This window comes from Nothobranchius furzeri, chromosome 6 (genome assembly GCF_043380555.1).
Source record: "Nothobranchius furzeri strain GRZ-AD chromosome 6, NfurGRZ-RIMD1, whole genome shotgun sequence".
Classification (NCBI taxonomy): Eukaryota; Metazoa; Chordata; class Actinopteri; order Cyprinodontiformes; family Nothobranchiidae; genus Nothobranchius; species Nothobranchius furzeri.
Genome location: NC_091746.1, coordinates 2,669,234 through 2,697,176, shown reverse-complemented (window position 1 = coordinate 2,697,176; position 27,943 = coordinate 2,669,234). Strand labels below are relative to the sequence as shown.

The 27,943-nt window shown below is 40.0% G+C and overlaps 2 protein-coding genes across 3 annotated transcripts; one reads left to right on the top strand and one right to left on the bottom strand.

The window, feature by feature from the left end:
• Positions 1–12,314: 12,314 nt before the first annotated feature.
• On the bottom strand, positions 12,315–15,310 carry LOC139070501 (uncharacterized). Of its 2 annotated transcripts, none has more exons than XM_070552850.1 (5): positions 15,224–15,310; positions 14,360–14,536; positions 13,810–13,917; positions 13,594–13,723; positions 12,315–13,100 (listed from the first exon to the last, which is right to left on the bottom strand). In XM_070552850.1, exons 1-5 carry the CDS (start codon positions 15,235–15,237, stop codon positions 12,636–12,638), a joined length of 894 nt encoding a protein of 297 aa, XP_070408951.1. In that variant the 5' UTR covers positions 15,238–15,310; the 3' UTR covers positions 12,315–12,635. The 2 variants fall into 2 exon arrangements, with proteins under 2 accessions (XP_070408951.1, XP_070408950.1); XM_070552849.1 differs by having other exon boundaries at positions 12,466–13,100; positions 13,516–13,723.
• Positions 15,311–15,448: 138 nt separating this feature from the next.
• Positions 15,449–18,931, top strand: LOC129160561 (coiled-coil domain-containing protein 106-like). Its single transcript, XM_054737404.2, has 4 exons — positions 15,449–15,600; positions 15,961–16,119; positions 16,831–17,037; positions 17,771–18,931. Exons 1-4 carry the CDS (start codon positions 15,468–15,470, stop codon positions 18,091–18,093), a joined length of 822 nt encoding a protein of 273 aa, XP_054593379.2. The 5' UTR covers positions 15,449–15,467; the 3' UTR covers positions 18,094–18,931.
• The last annotated feature ends 9,012 nt before the right edge of the window (positions 18,932–27,943 follow it).

The window sequence follows — 27,943 nt, the reverse complement described above, 5'->3', positions numbered from 1 at the left end:
CTTATGTCTTATATATTCTGGAAGTTGTGCAAATGCAGGGATGGGCATAGATATTCTGCTGGGGTGGGGCTGGGTCGGCTCCCTCGGGCTCTGTGGGGCTCTGTGATGCTGCTGCTTTGGGCCCTGGCAGGATGGGCTGGGGTCTCCATGCCCTGGGCGGCGGTATGACAACGGAGGTGCCTATTGGGGTCAGTGGGGGAGCTGGCTCCCTGGAGGGCTAAGCCCTACCAGCCATTCCTCCCCATCCCCGTTTATTTCTCTCCTCCTGCTCCCTCACATCATCACACAAACATGCACATAGGACCTTGGGGGGTGGACAAGTCGGGGAGTGCGGGTATGGACCCCATTTCCGCATTCCTGTGGCTTCCTGCCCCCCAATTTTATTTGCACCTTATGCACTTCCACCGACGACATTCCACGCAAACATACACTTAGGGCCTTGGGAGTGAGCACATTCAACGGCACTTGGCAGGGGGAGTTCTCAGCCTCCTCCCGAGTGCCGGTGCCCACTTCGAATTTTAAACTGCATTTAGACACCAAGGGCTGTGGGTGCAAGTAGGGTGGTGCAGTGGCATCAGCTGGCATAGGCCAGAAAATGCCCGCACTGCCCGCTCACCACAGCAATAGAATACACCTCATTAACACACAACACTATGTTGGAGCAGGTGGAGGGAGACCAGGGGGTCTTAGCACACCTCTGTTGTTGCTTGGCTGCCTGGGGCTGGAGACTAGGAGGGAGATCTGGCCGTCTGGTTGGGGTCTGGGGTGGTGGGTTGCTGTGCTCGGCGGTGGGCGGGGGAGCCTGCTCATCAGCACCCCAGCAGAAAGGGTCAAACTCTGGTAACCGGTGGTGGTTGTACCCCATGTGCAGCATTACCGGGACCAGAGTGAATAGGGTGTGTATGGGGAGCATGAATGGGTGTCCGGCGTGTATTTTTGTAAGTCTTTGGTTGTATGTGCATGTGTGAGCATGAGGGAGGGAGTGTGTGACTGTGTTTGTGTATGACTGTATATGTCAGGTGGGGCCTTTGACTCCTCCCTTCTCCTGGGACCTCCTTTGATGATATAGATCTTCGTCTCCCCTCCCCCCTGTTACACCTGGTGGGGGTGTGATGCCTTGGTCTGCCTGAGTGTTCGTGGCTCCCGGGTCAGGGAGTTTAAGATTTTTGGCATCTGCCTGATCAATCCCGGTGGCGGCCCGGGGGGGTCTGGGTCCCTGGGCTCTGCTGGGTCCCCGGCGGGGGTGGTCGCCCCTGGGTCCCGGGTCGCTGGGTCCCGGACTCGGCCGGCTAGGGGGTGGGAGGCTGCGGGCAGGCCTGAGGACTTGCCGCTGATATCTCCCGGGGCTCTGCCGGCTGCTGGTTGTGCCCCCCCGGGGCGATCCTCTGTGCCTCTCGAGGGGGGCGGGGGCCTTTCTGGTTGCGGGCTCCTTGGGATTCCTGTGTTCTGGGGCAGCGCCTGGATCTCTGGGACTTGGAGCTCCCCCCCGTCTCCTACGCGTCTTTGGGGGGCAGATCTGTGGTCCCTCACACTCTCTATTGGACGCTCCTATAGATAAACCTTACATAAACAAGCGCGTGTACACACACAGGTGCTCACATGGTGCTCTCATAAGTATGGGCTTGGGGCACGTTCAACACATGTCTTAAGACTATGGTGGGCACTCAATGCACTGTGGTATATTATCGTGTGACTGTTTAGTTAAACAATGATTGATTATATATTTCTTCATCAAGTTGACGCAGTGATAGCTTGATTTTGTTATATTGGTGTTGTGTCCCATTTTTTTGTTATGTTTTGCTTTTTTCTCGTCTCATTTTGCAGGTCTAGAAGCAGACTCTTGTTCATTATTGTTTATTTTTGTTGAATCCCCCCCCCCACCTAACCCCCTCTCTCCCCACCTTTTCTCTTTTCCTTTCTCTTTCACCTCTGTCTCCGTGTCTGGTCGAAATTACAAAGCATTCAAAAACAATAACAATAAAGTTTTAAATATCAGGTGCGACATTAAAAGCAGACTCTTTGATGCTCCACCTGAGACATTAAAAGCAGATGCTCTGATGCTCCACCTGAGAGTAAAACTGTAAGGCTTGTTACCAGCATTCAGACATCAATTCTGCTTGCTTCACAGCCAGACAGGACACGTTAAAAAAAAAAAAAAAGAATCTATTGAGTTGTAAGTGATCTGAACGTTTCATGATGATCACACATTCCTATAGGGGGTCAAACCATGTCCCAAAGGTCACCGGGCTTGGTGTCACTTTAAAGAAGTAGTCCAGTTACACCTTTGTGGGCTTATAACTTGGCTTCTGAATATCCTAGAGAGGTCAGGTTTGTTTTAGAGTACTCCAATTAACAGCCCCTACAACCACAAAAAGGAATGGAGCCATTAGCACTTATGGTTTTTAAATGGCACCCAGAATTATGTTGCACGAAGCACAATTTCACATCATTCTGGGTTCATTTGTGTAAAAACAAGGTCCAATCAGGCTGAAACGTTACAAGAAGGTAGAATCTATTGAGTTGTAAGTGATCTGAACGTTTCATGATGATCGCACATTCCTATAGGGGGTCAAACCATGTCCCAAAGGTCACCAGGCCTGGTGTCACTTTAAAGAAGTAGTCCAGTTACACATTTGTGGGCTTATAACTTGGCTTCTGAATCTCCTAGAGAGATCAGGTTTGTTTTAGTGTACTCCAATCAACAGCCCCTACAACCACAAAAAGGAATGGAGTCATTAGCACTTATGGTTTGTAAATGGCACCCAGAATTATGTTGCACGAAGCACAATTTCACATCATTCTGGGTCCATTTGTGTGAAAACAAGGTCCAATAAGGGTGAAACGTTACAAGAAGGTAGAATCTATTGAGATGTAAGTGATCTGAACGTTTCATGATGATTACACATCCCTATAGGGGGTCAAACCATGTCCCAAAGGTCACCGGGCTTGGTGTCACTTTAAAGAAGTAGTCCAGTTACACCTTTGTGGGCTTATAACTTGGCTTCTGAATATCCTAGAGAGGTCAGGTTTGTTTTAGTGTACTCCAATTAACAGCCCCTACAACCACAAAAAGGAATGGAGCCATTAGCACTTATGGTTTTTAAATGGCACCCAGAATTATGTTGCACGAAGCACAATTTCACATCATTCTGGGTTCATTTGTGTAAAAACAAGGTCCAATCAGGCTGAAACGTTACAAGAAGGTAGAATCTATTGAGTTGTAAGTGATCTGAACGTTTCATGATGATCGCACATTCCTATAGGGGGTCAAACCATGTCCCAAAGGTCACCAGGCCTGGTGTCACTTTAAAGAAGTAGTTCAGGTATACATTTGTGGGCTTATAACTTGGCTTCTGAATGTCCTAGAGAGATCAGGTTTGTTTTAGTGTACTCCAATCAACAGCCCCTACAACCACAAAAAGGAATGGAGTCATTAGCACTTATGGTTTGTAAATGGCACCCAGAATTATGTTGCACGAAGCACAATTTCACATCATTCTGGGTCCATTTGTGTGAAAACAAGGTCCAATCAGGCTGAAACGTTACAGGAAGGTAGAATCTATTGAGTTGTAAGTGATCTGAACGTTTCATGATGATAGCACTTTCCTAAGGGGGTCAAACCATGTCCCAAATGTCACCGGATCTGGTGTCAATTTATAGAAGTAGTCCAGTTACACCTTTGTTGGCTTATAACTTGGCTTCTGAATATCCTAGAGAGGTCAGGTTTGTTTTAGAGTACTCCAATTAACAGCCCCTACAACCACAAAAAGGAATGGAGCCATTAGCACTTATGGTTTTTAAATGGCACCCAGAATTATGTTGCACGAAGCACAATTTCACATCATTCTGGGTCCATTTGTGTGAAAACAAGGTCCAATCAGGCTGAAACATTACAAGAAGGTATAATCTATTGAGTTGTAAGTGATCTGAACGTTTCATGATGATCGCACATTCCTATAGGGGGTCAAACCATGTCCCAAAGGTCACCAGGCCTGGTGTCACTTTAAAGAAGTAGTCCAGTTACACATTTGTGGGCTTATAACTTGGCTTCTGAATGTCCTAGAGAGATCAGGTTTGTTTAAGTGTACTCCAATCAACAGCCCCTACAACCACAAAAAGGAATGGAGTCATTAGCACTTATGGTTTGTAAATGGCACCCAGAATTATGTTGCACGAAGCACAATTTCACATCATTCTGGGTCCATTTGTGTGAAAACAAGGTCCAATCAGGCTGAAACGTTACAAGAAGGTAGAATCTATTGAGTTGTAAGTGATCTGAACGTTTCATGATGATTACACATTCCTATAGGGGGTCAAACTATGTCCCAAAGGTCACCGGGCTTGGTGTCACTTTAAAGAAGTAGTCCAGTTACACCTTTGTTGGCTTATAACTTGGCTTCTGAATATCCTAGAGAGGTCAGGTTTGTTTTAGAGTACTCCAATTAACAGCCCCTACAACCACAAAAAGGAATGGAGCCATTAGCACTTATGGTTTTTAAATGGCACCCAGAATTATGTTGCACGAAGCACAATTTCACACCATTCTGGGTCCATTTGTGTGAAAACAAGGTCCAATCAGGCTGAAACGTTACAAGAAGGTAGAATCTATTGAGTTGTAAGTGATCTGAACGTTTCATGATGATCGCACATTCCTATAGGGGGTCAAACCATGTCCCAAAGGTCACCAGGCCTGGTGTCACTTTAAAGAAGTAGTCCAGTTACACATTTGTGGGCTTATAACTTGGCTTCTGAATGTCCTAGAGAGATCAGGTTTGTTTAAGTGTACTCCAATCAACAGCCCCTACAACCACAAAAAGGAATGGAGTCATTAGCACTTATGGTTTGTAAATGGCACCCAGAATTATGTTGCACGAAGCACAATTTCACATCATTCTGGGTCCATTTGTGTGAAAACAAGGTCCAATCGGGCTGAAACGTTACAAGAAGGTAGAATCTATTGAGTTGTAAGTGATCTGAATGTTTCATGATGATCGCACATTCCTATAAGGGGTCAAACCATGTCCCAAAGGTCACCGGATCTGGTGTCAATTTAAAGTAGTCCAGTTACACATTTGTGGGCTTATAACTTGGCTTCTGCATGTCCTAGAGAGATCAGGTTTGTTTTAGTGTACTCCAATCAACAGCCCCAACAACCACAAAAAGGAATGGAGTCATTAGCACTTATGGTTTTTAAATGGCACCCAGAATTATTTTGCACGAAGCACAATTTCACATCATTCTGGGTTCATTTGTGTGAAAACAAGGTCCAATCAGGCTGAAACGTTACAAGAAGGTAGAATTTATTGAGTTGTAAGTGATCTGAACGTTTCATGATGATAGCACTTTCCTAAGGGGGTCAAACCATGTCCCAAAGGTCACCGGATCTGTTGTCAATTTAAAGAAGTAGTCCAGTTACACCTTTGTGGGCTTATAACTTGGCTTCTGAATGTCCTAGAGAGATCAGGTTTGTTTTAGTGTACTCCAATCAACAGCCCCTACAACCACAAAAAGGAATGGAGTCATTAGCACTTATGGTTTGTAAATGGCACCCAGAATTATGTTGCACGAAGCACAATTTCACACCATTCTGGGTCCATTTGTGTGAAAACAAGGTCCAATCAGGCTGAAACGTTACAAGAAGGTAGAATCTATTGAGTTGTAAGTGATCTGAACGTTTCATGATGATCGCACATTCCTATAGGGGGTCAAACCATGTCCCAAAGGTCACCAGGCCTGGTGTCACTTTAAAGAAGTAGTCCAGTTACACATTTGTGGGCTTATAACTTGGCTTCTGAATGTCCTAGAGAGATCAGGTTTGTTTAAGTGTACTCCAATCAACAGCCCCTACAACCACAAAAAGGAATGGAGTCATTAGCACTTATGGTTTGTAAATGGCACCCAGAATTATGTTGCACGAAGCACAATTTCACATCATTCTGGGTCCATTTGTGTGAAAACAAGGTCCAATCGGGCTGAAACGTTACAAGAAGGTAGAATCTATTGAGTTGTAAGTGATCTGAATGTTTCATGATGATCGCACATTCCTATAAGGGGTCAAACCATGTCCCAAAGGTCACCGGATCTGGTGTCAATTTAAAGAAGTAGTCCAGTTACACATTTGTGGGCTTATAACTTGGCTTCTGCATGTCCTAGAGAGATCAGGTTTGTTTTAGTGTACTCCAATCAACAGCCCCTACAACCACAAAAAGGAATGGAGTCATTAGCACTTATGGTTTTTAAATGGCACCCAGAATTATGTTGCACGAAGCCCAATTTCACATCATTCTGGGTCCATTTGTGTGAAAACAAGGTCCAATCAGGCTGAAATGTTACAGGAAGGTAGAATCTATTGAGTTGTAAGTGATCTGAACGTTTCATGATGATAGCACTTTCCTAAGGGGGTCAAACCATGTCCCAAACGTCACCGGATCTGGTGTCAATTTAAAGAAGTAGTCCAGTTACACCTTTGTGGGCTTATAACTTGGCTTCTGAATGTCCTAGAGAGATCAGGTTTGTTTTAGTGTACTCCAATCAACAGCCCCTACAACCACAAAAAGGAATGGAGTCATTAGCACTTATGGTTTGTAAATGGCACCCAGAATTATGTTGCACGAAGCCCAATTTCACATCATTCTGGGTCCATTAGTGTGAAAACAAGGTCCAATCAGGCTGAAACGTTACAAGAAGGTAGAATCTATTGAGTTGTAAGTGATCTGAACGTTTCATGATGATTACACATTCCTATAGGGGGTCAAACCATGTCCCAAAGGTCACCGGGCTTGGTGTCACTTTAAAGAAGTAGTCCAGTTACACCTTTGTTGGCTTATAACTTGGCTTCTGAATATCCTAGAGAGGTCAGGTTTGTTTTAGAGTACTCCAATTAACAGCCCCTACAACCACAAAAAGGAATGGAGCCATTAGCACTTATGGTTTTTAAATGGCACCCAGAATTATGTTGCACGAAGCACAATTTCACATCATTCTGGGTCCATTTGTGTGAAAACAAGGTCCAATCAGGCTGAAACGTTACAAGAAGGTATAATCTATTGAGTTGTAAGTGATCTGAACGTTTCATGATGATCGCACATTCCTATAGGGGGTCAAACCATGTCCCAAAGGTCACCAGGCCCGGTGTCACTTTAAAGAAGTAGTCCAGTTACACATTTGTGGGCTTATAACTTGGCTTCTGAATGTCCTAGAGAGATCAGGTTTGTTTAAGTGTACTCCAATCAACAGCCCCTACAACCACAAAAAGGAATGGAGTCATTAGCACTTATGGTTTGTAAATGGCACCCAGAATTATGTTGCACGAAGCACAATTTCACATCATTCTGGGTCCATTTGTGTGAAAACAAGGTCCAATCATGCTGAAACGTTACAGGAAGGCAGAATCTATTGAGTTGTAAGTGATCTGAACGTTTCATGATGATAGCACTTTCCTAAGGGGGTCAAACCATGTCCCAAATGTCACCGGATCTGGTGTCAATTTAAAGAAGTAGTCCAGTTACACATTTGTGGGCTTATAACTTGGCATCTGAATGTCCTAGAGAGATCAGGTCTGTTTTAATGTACTCCAATCAACAGCCCCTACAACCACAAAAAGGAATGGAGTCATTAGCACTTGTGGTTTGTAAATGGCACCCAGAATTATGTTGCACGAAGCACAATTTCACATCATTCTGGGTCCATTTGTGTGAAAACAAGGTCCAATCAGGCTGAAACGTTACAAGAAGGTAGAATTTATTGAGTTGTAAGTGATCTGAACGTTTCATGATGATAGCACTTTCCTAAGGGGGTCAAACCATGTCCCAAAGGTCACCGGATCTGGTGTCAATTTAAAGAAGTAGTCCAGTTACACCTTTGTGGGCTTATAACTTGGCTTCTGAATGTCCTAGAGAGATCAGGTTTGTTTTAGTGTACTCCAATCAACAGCCCCTACAACTACAAAAAGGAATGGAGTCATTAGCACTTATGGTTTTTAAATGGCACCCAGAATTATGTTGCACGAAGCACAATTTCACATCATTCTGGGTTCATTTGTGTGAAAACAAGGTCCAATCAGGCAGAAACGTTACAGGAAGGTAGAATCTATTGAGTTGTAAGTGATCTGAATGTTTCATGATGATAGCACTTTCCTAAGGTGGTCAAACCATGTCCCAAAGGTCACCGGATCTGGTTTCAATTTAAAGAAGTAGTCCAGTTACACCTTTGTGGGCTTATAACTTGGCTTCTGAATAACCTAGAGAGGTCAGGTTTGTTTTAGAGTACTCCAATTAACAGCCCCCATTACCAAACAAAGGAATGGAGTCATTAGCACTTATGGTTTTTAAATGGCACCCAGAATTATGTTGCACGAAGCCCAATTTCACATCATTCTGGGTTCATTTGTGTGAAAACAAGGTCCAATCAGGCTGAAACGTTAGCAGAAGGTAGAATCTATTGAGTTGTAAGTGATGTGAACGTTTCATGATGATCGCACATTCCTATAGGGGGTCAAACCATGTCCCAAAGGTCACCGGGCCTGGTGTCACTTTAAATAAGTAGTCCAGTTACACCTTTGTGGGCTTATAACTTGGCTTCTGAATGTCCTAGAGAGATCAGGTTTGTTTTAATGTACTCCAATCAACAGCCCCTACAACCACAAAAAGGAATGGAGTCATTAGCACTTATGGTTTGTAAATGGCACCCAGAATTATGTTGCACGAAGCACAATTTCACATCATTCTGGGTCCATTTGTGTGAAAACCAGGTCCAATCAGGCTGAAACGTTACAAGAAGGTAGAATCTATTGAGTTGTAAGTGATCTGAATGTTTCATGATGATCGCACATTCCTATAAGGTGTCAAACCATGTCCCAAAGGTCACCGGATCTGGTGTCAATTTAAAGAAGTAGTCCAGTTACACATTTGTGGGCTTATAACTTGGCTTCTGAATGTCCTAGAGAGATCAGGGTTGTTTTAGTGTACTCCAATCAACAGCCCCTACAACCACAAAAAGGAATGGAGTCATTAGCACTTATGGTTTTTAAATGGCACGCAGAATTATGTTGCACGAAGCACAATTTCACATCATTCTGGGTTCATTTGTGTGTAAACAAGGTCCAATCAGCTGAAACGTTACAGGAAGGTAGAATCTATTGAGTTGTAAGTGTTCTGAACGTTTCATGATGATAGCACTTTCCTAAGGGGGTCAAACCATGTCCCAAAGGTCACCGGATCTGGTGTCAATTTAAAGAAGTAGTCCAGTTACACCTTTGTGGGCTTATAACTTGGCTTCTGAATATCCTAGAGAGGTCAGGTTTGTTTTAGAGTACTCCAATTAACAGCCCCCATTACCACAAAAAGGAATGGAGTCATTAGCACTTATGGTTTTTAAATGGCACCCAGAATTATGTTGCACGAAGCACAATTTCACATCATTCTAGGTTCATTTGTGTGAAAACAAGGTCCAATCAGGCTGAAACGTTACAAGAAGGTAGAATCTATTGAGTTGTAAGTGATCTGAACGTTTCATGATGATCGCACATTCCTATAGGGGGTCAAACCATGTCCCAAAGGTCACCAGGCCTGGTGTCACTTTAAAGAAGTAGTCCAGTTACACCTTTGTGGGCTTATAACTTGGCTTCTGAATGTCCTAGAGAGATCAGGTTTGTTTTAATGTACTCCAATCAACAGCCCCTACAACCACAAAAAGGAATGGAGTCATTAGCACTTATGGTTTGTAAATGGCACCCAGAATTATGTTGCATGAAGCACAATTTCACATCATTCTGGGTCCATTTGTGTGAAAACAAGGTCCAATCAGGCTAAAACATTACAAGAAGGTAGAATCTCTTGAGTTGTAAGTGATCTGAACGTTTCATGATGATCGCACATTCCTATAGGGGGTCAAACCATGTCCCAAAGGTCACCAGGCCTGGTGTCACTTTAAAGAAGTAGTCCAGTTACACCTTTGTTGACTTATAACTTGGCTTCTGAATGTCCTAGAGAGATCAGGTTTGTTTTAATGTACTCCAATCAACAGCCCCTACAACCACAAAAAGCAATGGAGTCATTAGCACTTATGGTTTTTAAATGGCACGCAGAATTATGTTGCACGAAGCACAATTTCACATCATTCTGGGTTCATTTGTGTAAAAACAAGGTCCAATCAGGCTGAAACGTTACAAGAAGGTAGAATCTATTGAGTTGTAAGTGATCTGAACGTTTCATGATGATCGCACATTCCTATAGGGGGTCAAACCATGTCCCAAAGGTCAACAGGCCTGGTGTCACTTTAAAGAAGTAGTCCAGGTATACATTTGTGGGCTTATAACTTGGCTTCTGAATGTCCTAGAGAGATCAGGTTTGTTTTAGAGTACTCCAATCAACAGCCCCTACAACCACAAAAAGCAATGGAGTCATTAGCACTTATGGTTTGTAAATGGCACCCAGAATTATGTTGCACAAAGCACAATTTCACATCATTCTGGGTCCATTTGTGTGAAAACAAGGTCCAATCAGGCTGAAACGTTACAGGAAGGTAGAATCTATTGAGTTGTAAGTGATCTGAACGTTTCATGATGATAGCACTTTCCTAAGGGGGTCAAACCATGTCCCAAACGTGACCGGATCTGGTGTCAATTTAAAGAAGTAGTCCAGTTACACATTTGTGGGCTTATAACTTGGCTTCTGAATGTCCTAGAGAGATCAGGTTTGTTTTAGTGTACTCCAATCAACAGCCCCTACAACCACAAAAAGGAATGGAGTCATTAGCACTTATGGTTTGTAAATGGCACCCAGAATTATGTTGCACGAAGCACAATTTCACATCATTCTGGGTCCATTTGTGTGAAAACAAGGTCCAATCAGGCTGAAACGTTACAAGAAGGTAGAATCTATTGAGTTGTAAGTGATCTGAACGTTTCATGATGATTACACATTCCTATAGGGGTTCAAACCATGTCCCAAAGGTCACCGGGCTTGGTGTCACTTTAACCCTTTGATGCATGAATTATGAAATCTTCAACCATGATTTTTTAAACAATTTTTTTCATTCATCTTTAGGTGTGAATGAAAAAAATTTCATATTTACACATTTTTTGTAACATTTAATTTACACATAGTTTATTACATGTCCATCTCAGTGGACAGCGTGCATTCTGAACATGAAATATGTTGGCTTGACTTACTGAAGTCCAAATGGAGGGGCTCACATGCAATAAAGTCTTCAACAGCTGTGCTTAATAGCAAAAATAAATAAATAACAATTTTGAGTACCTGTCCACTGTAGTGACCATTATGCACCAAAGGGTTAAAGAAGTAGTCCAGTTACACCTTTGTGGGCTTATAACTTGGCTTCTGAATATCCTAGAGAGGTCAGGTTTGTTTTAGAGTACTCCAATTAACAGCCCCCATTACCACAAAAAGGAATGGAGTCATTAGCACTTATGGTTTTTAAATGGCACCCAGAATTATGTTGCACGAAGCACAATTTCACATCATTCTAGGTTCATTTGTGTGAAAACAAGGTCCAATCAGGCTGAAACGTTACAAGAAGGTAGAATCTATTGAGTTGTAAGTGATCTGAACGTTTCATGATGATCGCACATTCCTATAGGGGGTCAAACCATGTCCCAAAGGTCACCAGGCCTGGTGTCACTTTAAAGAAGTAGTCCAGTTACACCTTTGTGGGCTTATAACTTGGCTTGGTACCACTTTACAATAAGGCTCCCTTATGAATGGCTAATAAATGGTTTATAAATGTATTATTAATCCATCTATAATGCCTTATATATGACTAATTAATGTTTATTATGCATTAATTAAGGGTGAGAAAGAGACTAAACCTACTAGTTTTTTGCCAAATAGTGAACCAAATCTGTTGACTTATGTACTTTATCTAGACTTCATATATTAAACATTTCAAACTAAGAACCTATCTTTTAAGCACTATTAGCATTTGTAAACACAGTTTTGGGCAAATAATTAATGTACCTTATAACTGCATTATAAATACTTACAATGATTAAAGGGAGCGCTATTGTAAAGTGTAAAACATGTCTTTATTTATTAATGATTAATTAACATTTATAAATACAAACTGGAGCCTTCTTATAAAGTGTAAAACATGTCTTTATTTATTAATGATTATTAATGATTAATAAACATTTATAAATACAAACTGGAGCCTTATTGTAAAGTGTAAAACATGTCTTTATTTATTAATGATTAATAAACATTTATAAATACAAAAGGGAGCCTTATTATAAAGTGCAAAGCATGTTTTTATTTATTAATGATTAATAAACATTTGTAAATACAACTGGAGCCTTATTGTAAAGTGTAAAACATGTTTTTATTTATTAATGATTAATAAACATTTATAAATACAAACTGGAGCCTTATTGTAAAGTATAAAACATATCTTTATTTATTAATGACTAATAAACATTTATAAATACTAAAAATTAGTCTTAAATGTTTAAATTTGTTAAACTTCAGAGTTACACTAAATGCTTAAAATATTTGTACAAACCATGTTAACTACTGTCAAAAATGGTCATGTATTGTAAGTGTAGCACATTTAACATCCAAACTCATCAAACACACCAAATACCCCCTCCCTAAAAAAAACTGTTGTAGAAGAGATTCAGGTTAAACTGGGAATGATTTCCATATGTCCTTGAATAAGCGTCCCAGTGGTCCATCAGGATGTTTTGAACCAAGCCAAGATGACCATTCGAGAACTTTAAGATGTTCCTCCAACAACATCTCTGTACGATTTCCTCTTAGTCTGCGAATATGTCCTTTAATTGTCATCCAAGCTCTTTCAATATGTTGTGTATGACTGCCCGAGTGAGGATCAACAAACCACCTGCTGTGATTTACTGTGTAATGTTTGTACCCCATGTTTGTCAAGACATTCTTGTAGGCTCTCCACTCATCACTGATAATGGCACTACCTGACTTAACATGCTGTCTGATCAGAGGAACAAGGTGACGCCTTGTTCGTTTCTCTACAAGTTTTAACACGAGCCTTCGCCTTTTGTCTTTCACTCCCATCAGTCCAAAGACCCATTTCTTTCTTTTCCAAGCATTTCCGAAGCGTCCACGTGCATACTGAAAATAAAAAAAGATTAAGGTTAAACAGAATATTTACAAAGTATATTCTTAAATGCAGTTTGCATCTTAACATTTTAATTGAATTGCTGTTATTAAAGTAAATTGTATTTTAACTTTATTAACAGCATGACAAAGATGTTGAATAAAAAAGCTGTTTTCTGTCATTCATTTCCTTTATGGATTAATTGACTACTTTTACAAACTTTAATTTAGTTAAATTCTGACTCAAGTGATTCAAATCATCATAGTAATTGATATAATAATATGTTTATTAACAGATTGTTTTTGTTTGGTTGTAACAGTTTTACTATATTGATTCTTAAATGTAATGGTAAAAACTTAAAACTTATATGTTTAGGGGACATGTTCAGATCTGGACTGATAATAACAAAGGGGTCTGAGAGTTTACAACCTTTCGCTGATGACGGAGACAGCTTTCATCCATAACCACAAATTCTTTGTGACCACCAAGACAGTGCCCTTTATTTACTCCGTGTCTTTCCATTGCACTGATGCAGACTTGTCGAATACGCTTTGCCATGGCACTTAATGTTTTGGAGCTGCCAGCCACATCATCATCAATCATATCTATCTGCCTGAGCCTGAGCCCTTGTGAAAATCTGCGACAGAAATGAAAACCAATCAAAACTCACTGAGGCCCTATTATTAACTGCTATTCCTGTTGACATTTATACACACAGGCTACCTGTAGATGAACTTCATCCAACTGAAAAGAGAAGATTTTGATTTCTCAAAGAGGGAGCCAGTTCTAATTGTTCTGGAGACTTTTCTATGACTTGCTCTTTTGCAGCACCTGAGAACAAACCAAAAAGTGAGGTAAATAAATGAACCTATAAACATTATCACAAAATTATATTAAAAAATAAATAAGTATTGAGATAAAGTTAGCACTGTGTCTTGCTTTTAAAATTTGAAGGGCTGTTGCTCTATCCCCGACCTTCCTGAATGAGCCGAAAGCCACGCCTCCTAACGTGCACATGCAGGGAAAGCCGAGTCAAGTGAGAGAACATCTGAAATGTAGTGCTATTGGCCAATGTGGTAGGCTTGCAGAAATTATTAGTTTAGCTGTAAAGCCAGGGGAGGGACTTAGGAGAAAAATAAAATATGAAAGATCACACTTTTTCTCATAGAACAAGGTCAGATGGTCAAAATTATTTTAACAATTCCAACTTACGTACCCTGCCTTTAATATCAGAATGTGATGTTAAATGTTCTACATTATCATGCATTCATACCACATAAATTGGTCTTTCTTCACCACAGATATCATTTTCATCTTATGGTGGCAAACAGGGCATCTCAGCTTCTTCTTTAGAAGGTGTTTCTTTTGCAGCCATTTAATCAGCCTCAGAGTCTTCTTTTTAGTTTGTTTTCCCTCTGTATGAGTGCGCAACTTCATCCCAAGAGGCATTCTAGTAGGAAAAATTATAGATTTATTTAATTATATTATTACATTGAAATACTGGTATCTTCAGAATGTCATAGGTAAAAAAAGGTCACTGATATAGCAACAGATCAAGTCTTTGTATAATTCTCAAAGCATTCTTTGAAAAGTCAAGGAAAAATGTAAAACCATTAATTTGACCAAAAAATTCAACACACAAAAAAAATCAAGATATAAACATTTCTAGTTCCAGTTTATTTTACTTACTTAAAAAACACAGCACATACAGTTACTAACTGTATTGCCTCTGCAATCTATTTGTGTTGTTTTTTTTTTCTTTTTACAATACACAGCTCAACAGGAAGTAACACTTGCTAAATAAAAACCTGAATTTATAATTATGTTGACTTACTAAGAATGACCAAAAAAAGAAAGATAAATGGGTTTTTAATAAATATGTTAATTATCATTATTTATGACTACTCTTCCCTGCAAGCGAACTTGTAAATGCTGATAATTTTCAAAGAAAAATGTAAAAATGGCTAACACAACAGGAACAAGAATATTTAGTTAAGTTAATACAAAACATGCTACATTTACACAAAACATTTTCATTCTTAAAAATGATTTTTCTTCATCAGCTAAAGTAATATTTAAAAGTGAATTATAATTAAAAGAACAACCCTGCATACAAAAAATAAAACAATTTGCTTACCTCTTATAGTGCATTGGACTCAGTTATGAAGCGTTTCCCGCTGGATTTTTAGGTTGCATATGAAAACTAGCCATCGTCGCGCCAAAGGGAATAAAACGAAAATTAGCCATACAGAGATGAGCTTAGTGCAAACATCCAATCACAGTGAATCTTAATACGGAAGTCCCTCCCATCGGTGTGCGTCGGAGCTGAGGTGGATCCACCAGTCAAACCGACACGGACTGACGCTAGCTACGGCAGCGCCATGGATGGACCTGAAGAGAAAGATTCCTGTTCCACTGCGACACCTGCGGTCAGCACGCGTTCAAAGAAAAACAAAAAGCAGCGACTGGATAACGTTAACACTAAACCAACGCTGTCAACAGAGAAACGTGATGGTGAGGAATGTTTTAATGCTAACAATGAACCATTTGGCTGCTACAGTGCCTAGCTATCTCTGGTACTATTAATTATTACGAAAGTGACACCTCACAAAGTTTTATATTTTTTAATAGTTAGTAAATGTATATACATTTATATCATTATGAATAACCCCAGTGTGGTAACATGGAGGAATAATTTATTTTGTTCTGGAAGTGTCTGCTCTACAACAGGTGTTTGTCTCAGAACTTTTTTTACATTTGTATTGTTACCATTTAAAGTAGATATTTTTGTTTCTGCTGTCATTTAGTTTGCCTAGTTTAGATTAGAGATTCTGCTACTGTTGTTAATGTGTGTCTAAATTTTGTCTTTTTTAGATACTTCTTCTGGCCTTGCCCCTACTGCAACTGTGCTTCTTAATAAGGAGAGACAGGAAGTTGCTTTTCTTAAGGAGAAGCTGGAGTGGCAAAAGATGAGAATTGAAGAACTGGAAGGAGAGAGGGATTTCCTCCGAAGTCAGCTATCATCTCTGTCAAGTATGACATTAAACTAGTTTCATAAACATTGTTTAATTTTAGATTATTGTGATAAAAATCAGATAATTTATAAATATACATGAAGATCCCTTATTGTCACTGTGTTGATAAAAAAAATTGTTACTCTTTGGTGTTATGCCAGTTAACTCTTAAAAATAACTTGTTCTAATTGGGTTTAAACCTATTGATTAATTAATTGGCATGTATTATGCCATTACCTATTATCTGTTTATTATCTGTTTTCTTACAGTTGTCTGTGCTCTCACGAATAAATACATTTTCATTTACATACTTTAATAATTAATTTAAAATACACATTTCGACATCAAAGTGTTCATTTAGATGGTTTGTAGTTGTGCCACTTTATCTCTTAGTACCAGCAACTTAGTTTTCCCCTTTTTCTCCTTTAAACACCACGGTAATAGGTAATTACTGCCAATTATTGACATTTAATGTTGTATTGGACAACAACACTCAGTCATTATACTGTTTTATTATTCTATAGTCTACAAAAATTAGATTTGCCCAGCCACATGTATATTATTTCACTCAGAAGGGTGCATCATTCTCATTCTGTCAAAGCACATAAGCTGACAAAATCATCCATTGTGTAATGAAATGAAATTGGCAGCTACTTTGCATGTTTGTTTCACTCTGTGTTACCTGATATGTGTTAAAAAAAATTCTAAATTCATCCATTTTTTTCTGCAGCGCAACCTAAAGACGAACCATTAAATGATACGTTTTTCAACAATCCTTCTGAAAACTTGGATTCATCTTCCACATCTTCATCTGCATCATCTGAGTGGTCATCCTCATCCTCATCTTCACCCCCAAAGAAGCAAAAGCGCAAATTCAAAAACAAGCATTCAAAAGCCAAGAAATACAAGAAGGAGGAAAAGAAGTTCCGGCAGCGTGGTGAGCAAAATACTTATATTCAGAAGATATGTAGCCTGGCCTGCCAGAGTCCTCCTCTGTTTAATTCTGCACAGAGAAAGAGTCTGGTAACTCTCCTATGTAAATAACCCCACCCCCCTGAAAATGCTAACCAAACCAATCATCACTGAGCAGCGTATGTCACACACACAGTGAAGCTCAAATTCTCATAAACAATTATGTCTGAAGCGGAGTTCACCGCGGCTCTTTCCTCTGTTGTAAAAGACTTGGACATGTCTTTGAAACCACAACAAGAACCGCTAAAAATCTTTCTTCTAAAGAAAGATGTTTGCGCCATTACCAGGCTCCATTTTTTACTACAGCTAAAAAAACTACTGTGTCACATGGTACAGTTGGCATTTCCACCTTTTTTTTTTTTTTGATTGGTCATTTTTGAGCTGGCTAATCCCGCCCCTCATGTGCCTCTCTGCCTGTGAGTTACCAGACTCTCTGTGCAGAAGTCTAGTCTGGCAGGCCAGGCTAGAAGATATGTTCTTTGGAGATAAAATTACCATTTAAACATTTTCTTCAAACTACATTGTATTTGACACCAAACTTGAATATAAGGTTTGGACTGATGCGCATTTTTAGAAATGCATACACACACACACACACACGTATATGCATGTGTGTGTGTAAATTATAGTAACAGATTGTATTGTGTGCCATGAGCATTTGTTTCTAACAGTTTTCTTTGTTTTAATTTGATTCTCAGTCCGAACACCAAGTGAGATTGTGCAGAGATACAAGTCCCTCCTCAAGACATTTCCAAAGATGAAGACCTTGTCCAAAGCTTTTCAGAAGCATGGGATTGACAGAAACACAGTTGTGTCCACGGCATCAGTTGCTGAGCTCGCTATCGCAGCTCCTCTTGTTTACCAGGAGCTGATCTCCAACAAGCCCAGTGGAGAGACGGTACTCCATTTTGCTAAGCGATGTGAGGAAGAGATTCAAAGCAATGATGAAGTGAAAAACAAAATAGAAAGCATGAAGGCTGATGGTACTTTGCTTCCAATTCGAAGAGGCAAGTCTGTCTGAAAGCCTACTCAGTTATCTGACTTGTTCTGTTTCAGCATATTTAGCTATAGAACAGATGTGTGTGAAACTGGTAATTTTTTAACGATCTGTTCAGTTATGTGTTCAGTTTCCACACAACAAAGATTTTTCTTGTCATTTTTGTTTAGAAGGTTTTGTGTGTCCTAAGAGTAACCAAAACAACTGCACTTGTTAAGATAGAGTATTGTCTAATGTTATAAGGCAGCTTGTTATACTTTTCATAGTAAGGCCCCTAGTCTTCAAAAAGTTTACTGGTTATAAATAAATGTTAACTAGTTTCATACTAAAAAAGTTTCATTTTACATTTAAAAATGTTTAAGAGTCATTAATAAACACTGATATGTTTTATACTTTACAATAAGGCTCCCTTTTGTAATTATAAATGTTTATTAACTATTAATAAATAAAGACATATTTTACACTTTACAATAAGGCTCCAGTTTGTATTTATAAATGTTTATTAATCATTAATAAATAAAGACATGTTTTACACTTTACAATAAGGCTCCAGTTTGTATTTATAAATGTTTATTAACTATTAATGAATAAAGACATATTTTACACTTTACAATAAGCCTCCCTTTAATCATTGTAAGTATTTATAATGCAGTTATAAGGTACATTATTAGTTGCCCAAAACCTTGTTTACAAATGCTAATAGTGCTTAAAAGGTAGTTTCTTAGTTTGAAATGTTTAATATATGAAGTCTAGATAAAGTACATAAGTCAACAGATTTGGTTCACTATTTGGCAAGAAACTAGTAAGTTTAGTGTCTTTTTCACCCTTAATTAATGCATAATAAATGTTTATTAGTCATATATAAGGCATTATAGATGGATTAATAAGACATTTATAAACCATTTATTAGCCAATTATAAGGGAGCCTTATTGTAAAGTGGTACCCTTGGCTTCTGAATGTCCTAGAGAGATCAGGTTTGTTTTAATGTACTCCAATCAACAGCCCCTACAACCACAAAAAGGAATGGAGTCATTAGCACTTATGGTTTGTAAATGGCACCCAGAATTATGTTGCATGAAGCACAATTTCACATCATTCTGGGTCCATTTGTGTGAAAACAAGGTCCAATCAGGCTGAAACATTACAAGAAGGTAGAATCTCTTGAGTTGTAAGTGATCTGAACGTTTCATGATGATCGCACATTCCTATAGGGGGTCAAACCATGTCCCAAAGGTCACCAGGCCTGGTGTCACTTTAAAGAAGTAGTCCAGTTACACCTTTGTTGACTTATAACTTGGCTTCTGAATGTCCTAGAGAGATCAGGTTTGTTTTAATGTACTCCAATCAACAGCCCCTACAACCACAAAAAGCAATGGAGTCATTAGCACTTATGGTTTTTAAATGGCACGCAGAATTATGTTGCACGAAGCACAATTTCACATCATTCTGGGTTCATTTGTGTAAAAACAAGGTCCAATCAGGCTGAAACGTTACAAGAAGGTAGAATCTATTGAGTTGTAAGTGATCTGAACGTTTCATGATGATCGCACATTCCTATAGGGGGTCAAACCATGTCCCAAAGGTCAACAGGCCTGGTGTCACTTTAAAGAAGTAGTCCAGGTATACATTTGTGGGCTTATAACTTGGCTTCTGAATGTCCTAGAGAGATCAGGTTTGTTTTAGAGTACTCCAATCAACAGCCCCTACAACCACAAAAAGCAATGGAGTCATTAGCACTTATGGTTTGTAAATGGCACCCAGAATTATGTTGCACGAAGCACAATTTCACATCATTCTGGGTCCATTTGTGTGAAAACAAGGTCCAATCAGGCTGAAACGTTACAGGAAGGTAGAATCTATTGAGTTGTAAGTGATCTGAACGTTTCATGATGATAGCACTTTCCTAAGGGGGTCAAACCATGTCCCAAACGTGACCGGATCTGGTGTCAATTTAAAGAAGTAGTCCAGTTACACATTTGTGGGCTTATAACTTGGCTTCTGAATGTCCTAGAGAGATCAGGTTTGTTTTAGTGTACTCCAATCAACAGCCCCTACAACCACAAAAAGGAATGGAGTCATTAGCACTTATGGTTTGTAAATGGCACCCAGAATTATGTTGCATGAAGCACAATTTCACATCATTCTGGGTCCATTTGTGTGAAAACAAGGTCCAATCAGGCTGAAACATTACAAGAAGTTAGAATCTCTTGAGTTGTAAGTGATCTGAACGTTTCATGATGATCGCACATTCCTATAGGGGTTCCAACCATGTCCCAAAGGTCACCAGGCCTGGTGTCACTTTAAAGAAGTAGTCCAGTTACACCTTTGTTGACTTATAACTTGGCTTCTGAATGTCCTAGAGAGATCAGGTTTGTTTTAATGTACTCCAATCAACAGCCCCTACAACCACAAAAAGCAATGGAGTCATTAGCACTTATGGTTTTTAAATGGCACGCAGAATTATGTTGCACGAAGCACAATTTCACATCATTCTGGGTTCATTTGTGTAAAAACAAGGTCCAATCAGGCTGAAACGTTACAAGAAGGTAGAATCTATTGAGTTGTAAGTGATCTGAACGTTTCATGATGATCGCACATTCCTATAGGGGGTCAAACCATGTCCCAAAGGTCAACAGGCCTGGTGTCACTTTAAAGAAGTAGTCCAGGTATACATTTGTGGGCTTATAACTTGGCTTCTGAATGTCCTAGAGAGATCAGGTTTGTTTTAGAGTACTCCAATCAACAGCCCCTACAACCACAAAAAGCAATGGAGTCATTAGCACTTATGGTTTGTAAATGGCACCCAGAATTATGTTGCACGAAGCACAATTTCACATCATTCTGGGTCCATTTGTGTGAAAACAAGGTCCAATCAGGCTGAAACGTTACAGGAAGGTAGAATCTATTGAGTTGTAAGTGATCTGAACGTTTCATGATGATAGCACTTTCCTAAGGGGGTCAAACCATGTCCCAAACGTGACCGGATCTGGTGTCAATTTAAAGAAGTAGTCCAGTTACACATTTGTGGGCTTATAACTTGGCTTCTGAATGTCCTAGAGAGATCAGGTTTGTTTTAGTGTACTCCAATCAACAGCCCCTACAACCACAAAAAGGAATGGAGTCATTAGCACTTATGGTTTGTAAATGGCACCCAGAATTATGTTGCACGAAGCACAATTTCACATCATTCTGGGTCCATTTGTGTGAAAACAAGGTCCAATCAGGCTGAAACGTTACAAGAAGGTAGAATCTATTGAGTTGTAAGTGATCTGAACGTTTCATGATGATTACACATTCCTATAGGGGTTCAAACCATGTCCCAAAGGTCACCGGGCTTGGTGTCACTTTAAAGAAGTAGTCCAGTTACACCTTTGTGGGCTTATAACTTGGCTTCTGAATATCCTAGAGAGGTCAGGTTTGTTTTAGAGTACTCCAATCAACAGCCCCTACAACCACAAAAAGGAATGGAGTCATTAGCACTTATGGTTTGTAAATGGCACCCAGAATTATGTTGCACGAAGCACAATTTCACATCATTCTGGGTCCATTTGTGTGAAAACAAGGTCCAATCATGCTGAAACGTTACAGGAAGGCAGAATCTATTGAGTTGTAAGTGATCTGAACGTTTCATGATGATAGCACTTTCCTAAGGGGGTCAAACCATGTCCCAAATGTCACCGGATCTGGTGTCAATTTAAAGAAGTAGTCCAGTTACACATTTGTGGGCTTATAACTTGGCATCTGAATGTCCTAGAGAGATCAGGTCTGTTTTAATGTACTCCAATCAACAGCCCCTACAACCACAAAAAGGAATGGAGTCATTAGCACTTGTGGTTTGTAAATGGCACCCAGAATTATGTTGCACGAAGCACAATTTCACATCATTCTGGGTCCATTTGTGTGAAAACAAGGTCCAATCAGGCTGAAACGTTACAAGAAGGTAGAATTTATTGAGTTGTAAGTGATCTGAACGTTTCATGATGATAGCACTTTCCTAAGGGGGTCAAACCATGTCCCAAAGGTCACCGGATCTGGTGTCAATTTAAAGAAGTAGTCCAGTTACACCTTTGTGGGCTTATAACTTGGCTTCTGAATGTCCTAGAGAGATCAGGTTTGTTTTAGTGTACTCCAATCAACAGCCCCTACAACTACAAAAAGGAATGGAGTCATTAGCACTTATGGTTTTTAAATGGCACCCAGAATTATGTTGCACGAAGCACAATTTCACATCATTCTGGGTTCATTTGTGTGAAAACAAGGTCCAATCAGGCAGAAACGTTACAGGAAGGTAGAATCTATTGAGTTGTAAGTGATCTGAATGTTTCATGATGATAGCACTTTCCTAAGGTGGTCAAACCATGTCCCAAAGGTCACCGGATCTGGTTTCAATTTAAAGAAGTAGTCCAGTTACACCTTTGTGGGCTTATAACTTGGCTTCTGAATAACCTAGAGAGGTCAGGTTTGTTTTAGAGTACTCCAATTAACAGCCCCCATTACCAAACAAAGGAATGGAGTCATTAGCACTTATGGTTTTTAAATGGCACCCAGAATTATGTTGCACGAAGCCCAATTTCACATCATTCTGGGTTCATTTGTGTGAAAACAAGGTCCAATCAGGCTGAAACGTTAGCAGAAGGTAGAATCTATTGAGTTGTAAGTGATGTGAACGTTTCATGATGATCGCACATTCCTATAGGGGGTCAAACCATGTCCCAAAGGTCACCGGGCCTGGTGTCACTTTAAATAAGTAGTCCAGTTACACCTTTGTGGGCTTATAACTTGGCTTCTGAATGTCCTAGAGAGATCAGGTTTGTTTTAATGTACTCCAATCAACAGCCCCTACAACCACAAAAAGGAATGGAGTCATTAGCACTTATGGTTTGTAAATGGCACCCAGAATTATGTTGCACGAAGCACAATTTCACATCATTCTGGGTCCATTTGTGTGAAAACAAGGTCCAATCAGGCTGAAACGTTACAAGAAGGTAGAATCTATTGAGTTGTAAGTGATCTGAATGTTTCATGATGATCGCACATTCCTATAAGGTGTCAAACCATGTCCCAAAGGTCACCGGATCTGGTGTCAATTTAAAGAAGTAGTCCAGTTACACATTTGTGGGCTTATAACTTGGCTTCTGAATGTCCTAGAGAGATCAGGGTTGTTTTAGTGTACTCCAATCAACAGCCCCTACAACCACAAAAAGGAATGGAGTCATTAGCACTTATGGTTTTTAAATGGCACGCAGAATTATGTTGCACGAAGCACAATTTCACATCATTCTGGGTTCATTTGTGTGTAAACAAGGTCCAATCAGCTGAAACGTTACAGGAAGGTAGAATCTATTGAGTTGTAAGTGTTCTGAACGTTTCATGATGATAGCACTTTCCTAAGGGGGTCAAACCATGTCCCAAAGGTCACCGGATCTGGTGTCAATTTAAAGAAGTAGTCCAGTTACACCTTTGTGGGCTTATAACTTGGCTTCTGAATATCCTAGAGAGGTCAGGTTTGTTTTAGAGTACTCCAATTAACAGCCCCCATTACCACAAAAAGGAATGGAGTCATTAGCACTTATGGTTTTTAAATGGCACCCAGAATTATGTTGCACGAAGCACAATTTCACATCATTCTAGGTTCATTTGTGTGAAAACAAGGTCCAATCAGGCTGAAACGTTACAAGAAGGTAGAATCTATTGAGTTGTAAGTGATCTGAACGTTTCATGATGATCGCACATTCCTATAGGGGGTCAAACCATGTCCCAAAGGTCACCAGGCCTGGTGTCACTTTAAAGAAGTAGTCCAGTTACACCTTTGTGGGCTTATAACTTGGCTTCTGAATGTCCTAGAGAGATCAGGTTTGTTTTAATGTACTCCAATCAACAGCCCCTACAACCACAAAAAGGAATGGAGTCATTAGCACTTATGGTTTGTAAATGGCACCCAGAATTATGTTGCATGAAGCACAATTTCACATCATTCTGGGTCCATTTGTGTGAAAACAAGGTCCAATCAGGCTGAAACATTACAAGAAGGTAGAATCTCTTGAGTTGTAAGTGATCTGAACGTTTCATGATGATCGCACATTCCTATAGGGGGTCAAACCATGTCCCAAAGGTCACCAGGCCTGGTGTCACTTTAAAGAAGTAGTCCAGTTACACCTTTGTTGACTTATAACTTGGCTTCTGAATGTCCTAGAGAGATCAGGTTTGTTTTAATGTACTCCAATCAACAGCCCCTACAACCACAAAAAGCAATGGAGTCATTAGCACTTATGGTTTTTAAATGGCACGCAGAATTATGTTGCACGAAGCACAATTTCACATCATTCTGGGTTCATTTGTGTAAAAACAAGGTCCAATCAGGCTGAAACGTTACAAGAAGGTAGAATCTATTGAGTTGTAAGTGATCTGAACGTTTCATGATGATCGCACATTCCTATAGGGGGTCAAACCATGTCCCAAAGGTCAACAGGCCTGGTGTCACTTTAAAGAAGTAGTCCAGGTATACATTTGTGGGCTTATAACTTGGCTTCTGAATGTCCTAGAGAGATCAGGTTTGTTTTAGAGTACTCCAATCAACAGCCCCTACAACCACAAAAAGCAATGGAGTCATTAGCACTTATGGTTTGTAAATGGCACCCAGAATTATGTTGCACAAAGCACAATTTCACATCATTCTGGGTCCATTTGTGTGAAAACAAGGTCCAATCAGGCTGAAACGTTACAGGAAGGTAGAATCTATTGAGTTGTAAGTGATCTGAACGTTTCATGATGATAGCACTTTCCTAAGGGGGTCAAACCATGTCCCAAACGTGACCGGATCTGGTGTCAATTTAAAGAAGTAGTCCAGTTACACATTTGTGGGCTTATAACTTGGCTTCTGAATGTCCTAGAGAGATCAGGTTTGTTTTAGTGTACTCCAATCAACAGCCCCTACAACCACAAAAAGGAATGGAGTCATTAGCACTTATGGTTTGTAAATGGCACCCAGAATTATGTTGCACGAAGCACAATTTCACATCATTCTGGGTCCATTTGTGTGAAAACAAGGTCCAATCAGGCTGAAACGTTACAAGAAGGTAGAATCTATTGAGTTGTAAGTGATCTGAACGTTTCATGATGATTACACATTCCTATAGGGGTTCAAACCATGTCCCAAAGGTCACCGGGCTTGGTGTCACTTTAAAGAAGTAGTCCAGTTACACCTTTGTGGGCTTATAACTTGGCTTCTGAATATCCTAGAGAGGTCAGGTTTGTTTTAGAGTACTCCAATTAACAGCCCCCATTACCACAAAAAGGAATGGAGTCATTAGCACTTATGGTTTTTAAATGGCACCCAGAATTATGTTGCACGAAGCACAATTTCACATCATTCTAGGTTCATTTGTGTGAAAACAAGGTCCAATCAGGCTGAAACGTTACAAGAAGGTAGAATCTATTGAGTTGTAAGTGATCTGAACGTTTCATGATGATCGCACATTCCTATAGGGGGTCAAACCATGTCCCAAAGGTCACCAGGCCTGGTGTCACTTTAAAGAAGTAGTCCAGTTACACCTTTGTGGGCTTATAACTTGGCTTCTGAATGTCCTAGAGAGATCAGGTTTGTTTTAATGTACTCCAATCAACAGCCCCTACAACCACAAAAAGGAATGGAGTCATTAGCACTTATGGTTTGTAAATGGCACCCAGAATTATGTTGCATGAAGCACAATTTCACATCATTCTGGGTCCATTTGTGTGAAAACAAGGTCCAATCAGGCTGAAACATTACAAGAAGGTAGAATCTCTTGAGTTGTAAGTGATCTGAACGTTTCATGATGATCGCACATTCCTATAGGGGGTCAAACCATGTCCCAAAGGTCACCAGGCCTGGTGTCACTTTAAAGAAGTAGTCCAGTTACACCTTTGTTGACTTATAACTTGGCTTCTGAATGTCCTAGAGAGATCAGGTTTGTTTTAATGTACTCCAATCAACAGCCCCTACAACCACAAAAAGCAATGGAGTCATTAGCACTTATGGTTTTTAAATGGCATGCAGAATTATGTTGCACGAAGCACAATTTCACATCATTCTGGGTTCATTTGTGTAAAAACAAGGTCCAATCAGGCTGAAACGTTACAAGAAGGTAGAATCTATTGAGTTGTAAGTGATCTGAACGTTTCATGATGATCGCACATTCCTATAGGGGGTCAAACCATGTCCCAAAGGTCAACAGGCCTGGTGTCACTTTAAAGAAGTAGTCCAGGTATACATTTGTGGGCTTATAACTTGGCTTCTGAATGTCCTAGAGAGATCAGGTTTGTTTTAGAGTACTCCAATCAACAGCCCCTACAACCACAAAAAGCAATGGAGTCATTAGCACTTATGGTTTGTAAATGGCACCCAGAATTATGTTGCACGAAGCACAATTTCACATCATTCTGGGTCCATTTGTGTGAAAACAAGGTCCAATCAGGCTGAAACGTTACAGGAAGGTAGAATCTATTGAGTTGTAAGTGATCTGAACGTTTCATGATGATAGCACTTTCCTAAGGGGGTCAAACCATGTCCCAAACGTGACCGGATCTGGTGTCAATTTAAAGAAGTAGTCCAGTTACACATTTGTGGGCTTATAACTTGGCTTCTGAATGTCCTAGAGAGATCAGGTTTGTTTTAGTGTACTCCAATCAACAGCCCCTACAACCACAAAAAGGAATGGAGTCATTAGCACTTATGGTTTGTAAATGGCACCCAGAATTATGTTGCACGAAGCACAATTTCACATCATTCTGGGTCCATTTGTGTGAAAACAAGGTCCAATCAGGCTGAAACGTTACAAGAAGGTAGAATCTATTGAGTTGTAAGTGATCTGAACGTTTCATGATGATTACACATTCCTATAGGGGTTCAAACCATGTCCCAAAGGTCACCGGGCTTGGTGTCACTTTAAAGAAGTAGTCCAGTTACACCTTTGTGGGCTTATAACTTGGCTTCTGAATATCCTAGAGAGGTCAGGTTTGTTTTAGAGTACTCCAATTAACAGCCCCCATTACCACAAAAAGGAATGGAGTCATTAGCACTTATGGTTTTTAAATGGCACCCAGAATTATGTTGCACGAAGCACAATTTCACATCATTCTAGGTTCATTTGTGTGAAAACAAGGTCCAATCAGGCTGAAACGTTACAAGAAGGTAGAATCTATTGAGTTGTAAGTGATCTGAACGTTTCATGATGATCGCACATTCCTATAGGGGGTCAAACCATGTCCCAAAGGTCACCAGGCCTGGTGTCACTTTAAAGAAGTAGTCCAGTTACACCTTTGTGGGCTTATAACTTGGCTTCTGAATGTCCTAGAGAGATCAGGTTTGTTTTAATGTACTCCAATCAACAGCCCCTACAACCACAAAAAGGAATGGAGTCATTAGCACTTATGGTTTGTAAATGGCACCCAGAATTATGTTGCACGAAGCACAATTTCACATCATTCTGGGTCCATTTGTGTGAAAACAAGGTCCAATCAGGCTGAAACATTACAAGAAGGTAGAATCTCTTGAGTTGTAAGTCATCTGAACGTTTCATGATGATCGCACATTCCTATAGGGGGTCAAACCATGTCCCAAAGGTCACCAGGCCTGGTGTCACTTTAAAGAAGTAGTCCAGTTACACCTTTGTTGGCTTATAACTTGGCTTCTGAATGTCCTAGAGAGATCAGGTTTGTTTTAATGTACTCCAATCAACAGCCCCTACAACCACAAAAAGAAATGGAGTCATTAGCACTTATGGTTTTTAAATGGCACGCAGAATTATGTTGCACGAAGCACAATTTCACATCATTCTGGGTTCATTTGTGTAAAAACAAGGTCCAATCAGGCTGAAACGTTACAAGAAGGTAGAC